The 13342-nt window shown below is 44.5% G+C and overlaps 1 protein-coding gene across 1 annotated transcript; it reads right to left on the bottom strand.

Moving 5' to 3' along the window:
- Positions 1 to 6961: 6961 nt before the first annotated feature.
- On the bottom strand, positions 6962 to 8910 carry LOC115173366 (uncharacterized). The gene is made up of 3 exons (XM_029731375.1): positions 7616 to 8910; positions 7347 to 7428; positions 6962 to 7179 (listed from the first exon to the last, which is right to left on the bottom strand). Exons 1-3 carry the CDS (start codon positions 8825 to 8827, stop codon positions 7031 to 7033), a joined length of 1443 nt encoding a protein of 480 aa, XP_029587235.1. The 5' UTR covers positions 8828 to 8910; the 3' UTR covers positions 6962 to 7030.
- Between the last annotated feature and the right edge of the window lie 4432 nt (positions 8911 to 13342).

Genomic DNA, 13342 nt, shown 5'->3' with positions numbered 1-13342 from the left:
CACACAGTCCTCTACTAGTCTGATTCAGAGCATTAAGAAGCTCTCTAGCAATGACTTTCAGACTCAGGCAGAAGAGGCAGTGAGTAAAGTGCTGATGAGATCCAGTCATTCCTTTATCACACAGATCAGCCATACTGGTCTTCAGAAAAGTCTGCAGGCTGGCTTATCATCTAGCTCGCCATCAGAGATTGCCTCCGTGTCCTCTCAGAATACAGCCCCTGGATTAGTGGAAACCTTTGTCAAAGGAATGGCGACTACTTTCCAGAAAAATGAGTCCACTGACACTGTGCTCCTGGAAAGAAGTGGGAGAGTTTTGCAGTGCTCCCACGGGGGCTCCCAACTGGATGATACTGAATTGAGTGTTCAAATATCAGAAGAGAAGCTTTGGTCAACAGCTAAGACCATCTGCGTCAATATGAAGAACATACTTAAGGATTTCTTCACAGGGCTGAAGCCATCCGGATCCGAAAGGACAGAAAATGCTTCTTCCAAAGAGACCCTTGGGGAAATCCTGGTTGCTATCCAGAGTGAAATCTCAAACTTAGGGCGAATGAAGGATTCCAGGGAGCTCCTTCAGATCAACGATATGGTAGGAACTATGCTGAAGGAGGTTGAGAAAAGTGAGGGTGACAGTGAACAAGTCTGCCAAGACATCCCTAGAACCTGTTCATCTTTGTCCACTTCTTTAAAGGGTCGTAGTTCCTTGTCTAGCTCTTCAAAGGGTCCTAGGTCAGAATGTGAGTTAGAGATCAACCTCCCTGGCACTCCCATCCCTGACGAAGTGCCTTTTGATCTGACCTGCCCCATCGTCAGGAGCTCCTGCATCGACACCAGGGACTCTAAAATGCCAGAGATTTCTACAAGTGACCTAAGGACAAAGATGATGGCACACACAGATGAACCCCTGCGTCGTAACAGTCCAATGACTGACAGCAGCCGACCACCGAGTGCTAAAGCCTCTTTTCGATCCTCCACTACTCCATCTTTCACCAGCAAGGGAACCTCTTTGGTACCAAAGGGAGATGGGATTGACATTGAAGAGAAGGAGGTGAGCATCCCCAGCAGCTCTGGCCATCTGAGGGAGCTCTTAATCAGCCCAGACATCAGCAGTGCCACTGCATTCCCACTGCAGTACTTGATGGACTCCAGCAAAGATGATGTCATCTGTTTGGTCACCGTACTGGTGATAAGGTTGCTATCGAAGATCAGACCCTCAGCCCTAGATGGACCCTTCCAACAGGCACCAGACATGACAAAAACATCTCAGCAACTCATCAGACAAGTCCTGTCTGAGTTCTGTGCTGCATCCAGATTCTCCAGGACACAGGAATATTCCCAGAACCTGCACATCCACAGGGTGTTCAGAGGTGTACATAAAAACTTGATGGAGGAGTTTGGCTCTTATAACACCCTGCAAGCAGCTATTTCCTCCCAGGACCCTGCATTTGACAGAGTCCTGGTAAAGTCCTTGACCCAGCAGCTGGTACAGGGACGCAAGGAGGCGTCAAGACCAGCTTCTGCTGCAACAAACCCAGCAGACCAGGCTGAGACAGAGAGGGGGGCTGAGCAGAAAGCAAGAAGGAGCTTCCTTTGCTTTTCAATGACCAAACTCAGGATCAACTTCAAGGTATAGCAGGGAGTTAGCATTTGTTTTTTGTTCCAGTTAGGTGCTGATGTTATTGATGTGGCTATGATAAGACAAATATATGAGATAAATATGTTTTTATTCATCACTAAATTGTTGCCTTGGATTCAGAAGTGTTCCATTTCTTTATATATTCTCTGTACCATTTTCTTTACCTTTCTCCTGTTAGCGTTCCAAGAGAGGAAACAAAAAGGACTGCCATTCAGTCCAGGAACAGACTGAGATTACCTCTACTGATGGACATTGCATAGGTAAGGATGTTTTAGAGCTCTGCTATAGCTTGTAGTTTTGTTTAGGTGTGTGTTAGAAACATAGAGTATGCCTACCAAACTCATTGCACTGTTATTTATCAAAGTTATTATACTGTATTTCTCTCTCTCTCTCTCCCCATCCGTTTCTCTTGTGTTTCTAGCTCCACACATTGAGGCTCATGGTGCTGAATCTCCAGTTGGAGAGGTTTCTCCCTCCATATCTCAGCCTATCAAATAACAATCCTTGATTGTCAGGGTCTTTTCAGCAATGATGAAGCCATTCAGGCGCTTCACCAAGAAGAACCTGTAACCTGTTACGCTGCATGAAGAACTACTTTTGTAACAGCAAGACTTTTGACAAGAGGAATTTCTGCATGTCTACCCTTTCAAAGTCTATTTGATCAAATAAATGCAAATTATTTTACAAGAGTTTCAAGTGTTTTGGATGATTGGTAGCACCGAAGCAGCTTTTCTCAGAGAAATGCACTAGTTCCCCCTTGGTTACACATTTATTGTGCAGTTTTTGAGTTGGCAGGACTTGGGGCGGCAGATAGCCTTGTGGTTAGAGCGTTGGGTCAGCAACCGAGAGGTTGCTAGATCAAATCCCTGAGCTGACAAGGTAACAATCTGTTGTTCTGCCCCTGAACAAGGCAGTTAACCCACTGTTCCTAGGCTACCACTGTAAATAAGGATTTGTTCTTAACAACTTGTCTTGTAAAATAAATAAAATAACCAGAGCTTGTCTCTAATACAATAGTTGCAGCATAGACCGTCAGATAACCAAATGTTCTATATTAATTTAGTTAGATTGATAAGAGCTTATTAGCAGCAAGGGGAAAACACATAGAGGAGAATTAGCTATCTGCAGCTAGATCAACCCTCTGAGATGTTTTCTGTATGTTGAATATATAAGCTCCAACAGTTGAGAGTGTATGTCAGAGCAAAAACCAAGCCATGAAGTCGAAGGAATTGTCAGTAGTGCTCAGACACATGATTGTGTCAAGGCACAGATCTGGGGAAGGGTACCAAAAAATTTCTGCAATATTGAAGGTCCCCAAGAACACAGTGGCCTCCATCATTCTTAAACGGAAGAAGTTTGGAACCACCAAGACTCTTCCTAGAGCTGGCCGCCAGGCCAAACTGAGCAATTGGGGGAGAAGGGCTTTGGTCTGAGAGGTGACCAAGAACCTGATGGTCACTCTGAGCTCCGGACTTCCTCTGTGGAGGTGTGAGAACCTTCCAGAAGGACAACCATCTCTACAGCACTCCACCAATCAGGCCTTTATGGTAGAGCAGTCAAACAAAGCCACTCATGCTATAATGTGGATAAACAGTTACTTGTCTAACAGAAAACAGAGGGTGTTCTTTAATGGAAGCCTCTCAAACATAATCAAGGTAGAATCAGGAATTTCCCAGGGTAGCTGTTTAGGCCCCTTACCTTTTTCAATCTTTACTGACGACATGCCACTGGCTTTGCACTGTAAATGTACTCTATAAAATATAAGAATACTACATTTCCTGAACGTATTCTTCTGGTAACATGTTGTAGCCTGCATAGGAACTAGAGGCCGAAGTAGCACAACACTCCACAGCAGCTCAATCTGCCATGCTTTAGATCTTGATGCATGCCCCTTATATTACATAATAACAAACGTAATTAGCAATTCAAAAATGCTCTATTCTGAGAACTACTTTTAATCACAGAGTGGAAAACATAGAACCCTACTGTGTGGATCACAATTATGGGTGTATTCTGGAATAAGACAAACCTATACAGTGAGGGGAAAAAGTATTTGATCCCCTGCTGATTTTGTACGTTTGCCCACTGACAAAGAAATGATCAGTCTATAATTTTAATTTTTGAACAGTGAGAGACAGAATAACAACAAAAATATCCAGAAAAATGCATGTCAAAAATGTTATAAATTGATTTGCATTTTAAATAGGGAAATAAGTATTTGACCCCCTCTCAGTCAGAAAGATTTCTGGCTACCAGGTGTATTTTATAGAGGTAACGAGCTGAGATTAGGAGCACACTCTTAAAGGGAGTGCTCCTAATCTCACCTTGTCACCTGTATAAAAGACACCTGTCCACTGAAGCAAGCAATCAATCAATCAGATTCCAAACTCTCCACCATGGCCAAGACCAAAGAGCTCTCCAAGGATGTCAGGGACAAGATTGTAGACCTACACAAGGCTGGAATGGGCTACAAGACCATCGTCAAGCAGCTTGGTGAGAATGTGACAACAGTTGGTGCGATTATTCGCAAATGGAAGAAACACAAAAGAACTGTCAATCTCCCTCGGCCTGGGGCTCCATGCAAGATCTCACCTCGTGGAGTTGCAATGATCCTGAGAACGGTGAGGAATCAGCCCAGAACTACACGGGAGGATCTTGTCAATGATCTCAAGGCAGCTGGGACCATAGTCACCAAGAAAACAATTGGTAACACACTACGCCGTGAAGGACTGAAATCCTGCAGCGCCCGCAAGGTCCCCCTGCTCAAGAAAGCACATATACATGCCCGTCTGAAGTTTGCCAATGAACATCTGAATGATTCAGAGGACAACTGGGTGAAAGTGTTGTGGTCAGATGAGACCAAAATGGAGCTCTTTGGCATCAACTCAACTCGCCGTGTTTGGAGGAGGAGGAATGCTGCCTATGACCCCAAGAACACCATCCCCACCATCAAACATGGAGGTGGAAACATTATGCTTTGGGGTGTTTTTCTGCTAAGGGGACAGGACAACTTCACCGCATCAAAGGGACGATGGACGGGGCCACGTACCGCCAAATCTTGGGTGAGAACTTCCTTCCCTGAAAATAGGTCGTGGATGGGTATTCCAGCATGACAATGACCCAGAACACACGGCCAAGGCAACAAAGGAGTGGCTCAAGAAGAAGCACATTAAGGTCCTGGAGTGGCCTAGCCAGTCTCCAGACCTTAATCCCATAGAAAATCTGTGGAAGGAGCTGAAGGTTCGAGTTGCCAAACGTCAGCCTCGAAACCTTAATGACTTGGAGAAGATCTGCAAAGAGGAGTGGGACAAAATCCCTCCTGAGATGTGTGCAAACCTGGTGGCCAACTACAAGAAAGGTCTGACCTCTGTGATTGCCAACAAGGGTTTTGCCACCAAGTACTAAGTCATGTTTTGCAGAGGGGTCAAATACTTATTTCCCTCATTAAAATGCAAATCAATTTATAACATTTTTGACATGCGTTTTCCCGGATTTTTGTTGTTGTTGCTCTGTCTCTCACTGTTCAAATAAACCTACCATTAAAATTATAGACTGATCATTTCTTTGTCAGTGGGCAAACGTACAAAATCAGCAGGGGATCAAATCCTTTTCACTGTAAATAGAGTTGGAGTCTAAGTGTGTATGCACAAAGCCACCTCTTTAACCACTCTTCAAAATATTTGGCAGCCTTTGAGATGGAGAGGCAGGAGAATGAGTGACAGAAGAAGAGTCTAATAAAAGCATGGCTTCTCTCCCACTCCTGCTCACAGCAACAGTGCAGTGGAGTAGCTTCAACAGCCATAGGCCCAGGGATTTCACATCACATTCCATGATGCAATGCAGAATACGGCTTCACACAGAACAATCACCAAACCCATTAGATAACACTTCGCACATCACAGCCAAACATCATGTATCACATGAAGAGGCATGTGTGTTCTCCGGACGTGATACTTTGTCATGGACCTTCAGTTTCGATCTTCGCTCTCTCTCTCTCTCTCTCTCTCCCTCAGCTCTCTCTCCCTCTCCCCCACCTCTCTCTCTCTCTCTCTCTCCCACCTCTCTCTCTTTCTCTCCTCCTCCTCTCTCTCTCTCCCTCTCCCCTACCTCTCTCTCTCTCCCTCTCCCCCACCTCTCTCTCTCTCCCTCTCCCCCTCTCTCTCTCTCTCTACCACACCTGCTGTCTCGACCTCTGAATGTTCGGCTATGAAAAGCCAACTGACATTTACTCCTGAGGTGCTGACCTGTTTCACCCTCTATAACCACATTATTATTTGACCCTGCTGGTCATCTATGAAGAACGTTTGAACTACAGTACTTGAAGAACAATCTGGCCTTAATGGTCATGTACGCTTATAATCTCCACCGGCACAGCCAGAAGAGGACTAGCCACCCCTCAGAGCCTTGTTCTTCTCTAGGTTTCTTCCTACCTTCCTGCTTTTCTAGGGAGTTTTTCCTAGCCACCGTGCTTCTAAATCTGCATTGCATGCTATTTGGGGTTTTAGGCTGGGTGTCTAAATAAGCACTTTGTGACAACTGCTGATGTAAAAAGGACTTTATAAATAAATGGTACTGATTGATTGATGATTGATTGTATGAAATGGAGTAGCATATATCCATCATGTAAAATGAACAATGAGCACTGTCTCCATGGAGTATATCACTGCAGGCTTAGGCAATATATATTTGTGTGGTGCATAACATTATCTCACATCACGTGCATGGCAAGACATGACTGACGTAATTAGATGCTCTGGAGAGATCCCACCCTCCTTCCCCAACACATGTAGAATGCTTAGAAACCACCAGAAACCTGTGAAATGGATCAACAGATGTGGTTTTATCTCCTCTCAAGGTCTGTTGATTTACAGTATCTCAGAATCAGGAACTGTCATCTAACTAAATTAATAGAGAACATCTGGTTATCTGACGGTCTATGCAGAAACTATTGTATTAGAGACAAGCTCTGATTATTTTAATTTTTTTTTACAAGACAAGTTGTTAAGAACAAATTCTTATTTACAGTGGCAGCCTAGGAACAGTGGGTTAACTGCCTTGTTCAGGGGCAGAACAACAGATTTTTACCTTGTCAGCTCAGGGATTTGATCTAGCAACCTCTCGGTTGCTGACCCAACGCTCTAACCACAAGGCTATCTGCCGCCCCAAGTCCTGCCAACTCAAAAACTGCACAATAAATGTGTAACCAAGGGGGAACTAGTGCATTTCTCTGAGAAAAGCTGCTTCGGTGCTACCAATCATCCAAAACACTTGAAACTCTTGTAAAATAATTTGCATTTATTTGATCAAATAGACTTCGAAAGGGTAGACATGCAGAAATTCCTCTTGTCAAAAGTCTTGCTGTTACAAAAGTAGTTCTTCATGCAGCGTAACAGGTTACAGGTTCTTCTTGGTGAAGCGCCTGAATGGCTTCATCATTGCTGAAAAGACCCTGACAATCAAGGATTGTTTTTTGATAGGCTGAGATATGGAGGGAGAAACCTCTCCAACTGGAGATTCAGCACCATGAGCCTCAATGTGTGGAGCTAGAAACACAAGAGAAATGGATGGGGAGAGAGATAGAGAGAGAGAGAAATACAGTATAATAACTTTGATAAATAACAGTGCAATGAGTTTGGTAGGCATACTCTATGTTTCTAACACACACCTAAACAAAACTACAAGCTATAGCAGAGCTCTAAAACATCCTTACCTATGCAATGTCCATCAGTAGAGGTAATCTCAGTCTGTTCCTGGACTGAATGGCAGTCCTTTTTGTTTCCTCTCTTGGAACGCTAACAGGAGAAAGGTAAAGAAAATGGTACAGAGAATATATAAAGAAATGGAACACTTCTGAATCCAAGGCAACAATTTAGTGATGAATAAAAACATATTTATCTCATATATTTGTCTTATCATAGCCACATCAATAACATCAGCACCTAACTGGAACAAAAAACAAATGCTAACTCCCTGCTATACCTTGAAGTTGATCCTGAGTTTGGTCATTGAAAAGCAAAGGAAGCTCCTTCTTGCTTTCTGCTCAGCCCCCCTCTCTGTCTCAGCCTGGTCTGCTGGGTTTGTTGCAGCAGAAGCTGGTCTTGACGCCTCCTTGCGTCCCTGTACCAGCTGCTGGGTCAAGGACTTTACCAGGACTCTGTCAAATGCAGGGTCCTGGGAGGAAATAGCTGCTTGCAGGGTGTTATAAGAGCCAAACTCCTCCATCAAGTTTTTATGTACACCTCTGAACACCCTGTGGATGTGCAGGTTCTGGGAATATTCCTGTGTCCTGGAGAATCTGGATGCAGCACAGAACTCAGACAGGACTTGTCTGATGAGTTGCTGAGATGTTTCTGTCATGTCTGGTGCCTGTTGGAAGGGTCCATCTAGGGCTGAGGGTCTGATCTTCGATAGCAACCTTATCACCAGTACGGTGACCAAACAGATGACATCATCTTTGCTGGAGTCCATCAAGTACTGCAGTGGGAATGCAGTGGCACTGCTGATGTCTGGGCTGATTAAGAGCTCCCTCAGATGGCCAGAGCTGCTGGGGATGCTCACCTCCTTCTCTTCAATGTCAATCCCATCTCCCTTTGGTACCAAAGAGGTTCCCTTGCTGGTGAAAGATGGAGTAGTGGAGGATCGAAAAGAGGCTTTAGCACTCGGTGGTCGGCTGCTGTCAGTCATTGGACTGTTACGATGCAGGGGTTCATCTGTGTGTGCCATCATCTTTGTCCTTAGGTCACTTGTAGAAATCTCTGGCATTTTAGAGTCCCTGGTGTCGATGCAGGAGCTCCTGACGATGGGGCAGGTCAGATCAAAAGGCACTCCGTCAGGGATGGGAGTGCCAGGGAGGTTGATCTCTAAATCACACTCTGACCTAGGACCCTTTGAAGAGCTAGACAAGGAACTACGACCCTTTAAAGAAGTGGACAAAGATGAACAGGTTCTAGGGATGTCTTGGCAGACTTGTTCACTGTCATCCTCACTTTTCTCAACCTCCTTCAGCATAGTTCCTACCATATCGTTGATCTGAAGGAGCTCCCTGGAATCCTTAATTCGCCCTAAGTTTGAGATTTCACTCTGGATAGCAACCAGGATTTCCCCAAGGGTCTCTTTGGAAGAAGCATTTTCTGTCCTTTCGGATCCGGATTGCTTCAGCCCTGTGAAGAAATCCTTAAGTATGTTCTTCATATTGACGCAGATGGTCTTAGCTGTTGACCAAAGCTTCTCTTCTGATATTTGAACACTCAATTCAGTATCATCCAGTTGGGAGCCCCCGTGGGAGCACTGCATAACTCTCCCACTTCTTTCCAGGAGCACAGTGTCAGTGGACTCATTTTTCTGGAAAATAGTCGCCATTCCTTTGACAAAGGTTTCCACTAATCCAGGGGCTGTATTCTGAGAGGACATGGAGGCAATCTCTGATGGCGAGCTAGATGATAAGCCAGCCTGCAGACTTTTCTGAAGACCAGTATGGCTGATCTGTGTGATAAAGGAATGACTGGATCTCATCAGCACTTTACTCACTGCCTCTTCTGCCTGAGTCTGAAAGTCATTGCTAGAGAGCTTCTTAATGCTCTGAATCAGACTAGTAGAGGACTGTGTGATTCTGACACTCTCTTCTGAGCTCAGTTGAGAACATTGAGTACTCACACTCAAGTCTTCATTGGGTGAGGGTGACTGGGAAATAGTATAGTCATCAAGCTTTGATAGGACACCATCAACAAGCCAACAAGCATCTAGGGACTCATCAGATGAACTGACAACGGCCAAGCATTTACTCTCCACTTTTGATAACTCTGACTTGTAGATGGAAAAAACACTGCTAAGAACTTCTTGAGTGCTGTTATCCAGATTGGAGAGACAGAGAGCTGGTATTGGTTGGCTCTCACTGGGAACTCTACTAAGTTTGGTGCTGGGTAACTGGACCTCAACAGTTGAAACAGTTGCCTTTTCCAGGGTGTCTGAAGACTCCTGAAGAGAAGCATCCTTAGCCACACCTTCTTCTCGAGCGGATGGAGTTAAAAGGTCCCTCAGCTTTGCTCGTATAAGGCCATAGAGTGTGCGGGCTGGAGAGAAGGTTATCTTCTGTGAAAACCCTGTTTTGTGGTCATTTACAGGAACTGGCCAATCAACTGCTTCACATTTGCCTTCAAATGATGCTATCGTCTCCATGCCTCCCACAAATGCCTTAACAATCACTGTGGCAGTGGAGCTTACAGATGTCAGGGCTGTGCAGCTGGTATTCAGGGGAGTTTCAGTAAGGCTAGGAGCAGCACTAGAAGGCCTAGAGGAAGGAGCCACGCCAGAAGAGCTGCTGACTTTCCTTGTAAGGATGGTGCTCACCGCCTTGAGGGCTTTAGACTGAAAGTCGGGGCTAGAGAGGGTCTGAAGCTTTCTGGACACCACACTGCTAGAGGATCCAGTCTCTTTGAGAAAGTGAGTGGTCCCTTCTTTCCCAGATGGACACTCAACATCAAGGTCACATTGAAGATTGGTCAGAAATTTAGACCCCAAGATTGTCATCTTCTTGGCCAGATCCAATAGGATGTTGTAGTCCTGTGCCATTTTGTCCATTGTGCCGACAATGGCATTCAGCACATCATCGGTCACAGGGTCCATGAGGCGCTCGATAAACCCTACCCACTCTGGCTCAGACGTTTGGCTCTGTAGCTCGGCCAGGATCTGCACCGAGGCTACCCGAATGACCTCCTTGCCTGCTGCTATGTCCTGACTGTCCATAGGGGGGCAACTCCCCGAGCTGGCCTGAATGGCCACTGAGAGGCCAGAGTTAAGCTGGTGTACTACCTCCCCCGCGATAGCATAGCTCAACTCGGAAGAGCTGGAGGAGGTGGGGTTGGAGTGACCCTCAACCAGAGATATCAGGAGGCTCTCTTCCGTTACCCCAAAGTGAGCTTTCAGAGGCTCCTCCATGAGGGGAGCCTCTCTAGTTGCTGGCGGCAAACTCTGCAATGAGGTCTGGGAACTTGAAGATAAACACACAATCACCACTTATGCCATGCAAATGTGACCAGCCAGCTGGTATCTAATCTGGGTCATTAGTGAGCTTGAAAATCAAATGAGAGCAATGATGATTTACTTCTCATACCACCGTAGTTCTAGAAGCCGAAAGCCAACTGACACGAGTTTTTGCCAGATTTTGATGTTTGTACGACATCAGAATATGATTAATTCTGAAAGGCATGTACCTGATCTATTTATTCATAGATTACTTTATGGCTAACCAAGTTAAAAATTACTTTCACCTTGACCCACCCCCTCAGGGGCAACATTTCTGACCAGAACTTCAAACTACAAGGTATGAATTCCAAGTTAATAATTTATGATAAGTATGGGTCAGGTCTTGCAATTATTAAGTTGAAATATTGCTGTGAACATACCTCTTAGGCGACCAGCATGGTGATGAGGTTCTGCGAGTGGATTTTTGGAGGCACCCTGCACTGCCATTCCTCCTCCTCTCCTTAGTCCAGTAGTTCATCTCACTGATCAGCAGCCTTTTCTCTCGCTCATCCAGACTGCCTAAGGAATCCTCAGACCCTGTCAGAGAGCACTGGGATTCTGGGGATGCTGCCCCACTCCTCAGGTCCACACCCATGATACGAGCTAGCGCTGGTAGGAGAATGCGGAGGGCTGTCTGGGTCACGACCTTAACAATCTTCAGACACAGCATGGAGAGCTGCTCGAATGTGAGCTATGGCCAACAAACAGAGTAATGTTTTTGTCAATCAAGCAATTCCATGACACCATTCCCTATATAGCGCACTACTTTTGACCAGAACCTTATGTGGAGAGACTTACGTTATTTTTCATGCCATGCTGAATCATTCTCCATTGGCTAGAGAAAAGAAAAGAAAGGAAACATATTTTAGCTGCACACTTGTGTTGAGTTAGTGGAGTCACTAGATAGCCATGTTAGGGAAAATAAAAGTGTATTTAATGAAGCTATTAGCAGGTACATGAGCCATTTTGTTCTTGATTTACAGGAAGAGTTAGGGGTGTGGTTACGGTGATGTTAGGGTTAGGTGTAGTGTTTGAAATCGCATTTGTGGTTAGAAGGTGCACTATGACTATAAATTCAGAGTTGTTGTATGTGAGGTTGGAGAAAGACATGGGACTTGCTCATCAGTTAGACTCCTCAGGAAGGAGAGGAGGATTGGGGCACAGCATGTCCCAATCTTGAGAGAAGGCATTAGAGTCCTCTGAGCCTCCTTCTCCAGCTGCTCAATGATAGATCCCCTTTCCCGGAAACCACACCCGGGTGTCTGAGAAGACTCTGGGAATCCGCAAAGAGAAATCTAAAGTTGAATCTGAACTTTATATCTAATTTCCTTCACCTTTAGTGATTTGATTGCACTGGACAGATAAAAGCACATCTCTCTGCGGGCCTCCACTATATTGCTTTCACCTATATAGATACTATCTTCTCAGATCAGTGCTGATGAATTTGAACACAACCTGCACCCAACATGAAGTAATCTCGGACCTGCACCAATGCTGCTGTCCTCCTCCACGGAAGTCTTCTTGGCACTGCCACTGGACTTACGTTTAGCCTACATGACAACAGATTATAGGTCTCATAGCAGATCTAAGGTCAGTGTAGCGTCTCCTCCTAATGCTTTAAGGTTAGGATTTAGTGATAGTAAACTAATCCTAGATCTGTGCCTAAGTAGGCAGAGGATGTGTAAAGGACGGCATATTTCTTACCTTGCCTCCAGTCCTGTTCTTGTTGTTCTCATGTGTCTCTGTTTCATTCTTCATATTCTCCACAACTTTATTTTGATCATCCGGGGAATCCTCCCATTTCACGCTCTGGTGGATAAATGAGAGGTCAATAGCAGTCTTAGGTTGTGACTTCATAAAACAACTTATTCGCTCCTATTTTAAACAAAATGGCAATAGCTGTCAGATTTCAGTCCATGGATCAAACCAGTGAGACCTATTGCTGTGGTAGTGACCTACTATACTGTTAGTAATTTCTCCTCTAAACTCAAAATAGGCTAAATGAACCATACCTTGCTGTTGTCTGACATGATGTGTAGCTTATTGTTGTAGGCTATTTAGAGGTAATACTAAAATCTTCTTTGAAAAAACGTCAGTGAATCATCGGCAGACAACTGAAGTGAATGTAATACCCTTGTTTGAACCAGGTATTGAGTTTATTTGTTATAATTTATTAGTTATATATTTAAAAGATGATTGAATTGCTCCTAAACTGTAATGTTGTTAATGCATTATGTTTTTTGTAGAAATATTTATTTAATGTATAAGTGTATAGTTCGTTTTACTTTGAAGTGTAAGTTTTGACCAATAAGGTCGCCTGTTAAGTTGTGGCCAATGGGAGTTGACCTGGTGAACGGGAGGCCTGGGAAGAAAGGAGAGGGAAAAAGACGTTGATGAAAGGATAGACGTTTTTACCTTACAATGGTTGGTAAAGAAAAGTTATAAAAGAAGACTACAGAACTAGAACAAAACCCATACTTACTAAGACATGTTTTATTTTACAAAAGAGTTATTATAATTTTGTTAAAACTTAGTAAAGACTGAAGCTACCGTCTCGTTGTGGAGGTATTTGCAAGCATTGAGGTTAGCCTAGCATCGCGTGACACCGGGAGATAATTGCTTGGGAAACTTAACGAGTTCGTGTTCCCATGGGATATCGGTTACGGCTAAGGAGTACTGTCTGCA

The sequence above is a fragment of the Salmo trutta genome, chromosome 34 (assembly GCF_901001165.1).
Source record: "Salmo trutta chromosome 34, fSalTru1.1, whole genome shotgun sequence".
NCBI lineage: Eukaryota > Metazoa > Chordata > Actinopteri > Salmoniformes > Salmonidae > Salmo > Salmo trutta.
The sequence above is the reverse complement of the archived record's forward strand: the minus strand, read 5'-3'. Positions and strand labels throughout refer to the sequence as shown.

What these genes read in the sequence shown, in the direction of transcription:
- LOC115173366 (XM_029731375.1), bottom strand. Translation starts at nt 8,827, where the DNA reads ATGAAGAACATACTTAAGGATTTCTTCACAGGGCTGAAGCAATCCGGA. An exon ending in AACTCAGGATCAACTTCAAG is followed by an intron (nt 7,429 to 7,615) that starts GTATAGCAGGGA and finishes TTCTCCTGTTAG; the next exon opens with CGTTCCAAGAGAGGAAACAA. An exon ending in TACTGATGGACATTGCATAG is followed by an intron (nt 7,180 to 7,346) that starts GTAAGGATGTTT and finishes TTGTGTTTCTAG; the next exon opens with CTCCACACATTGAGGCTCAT.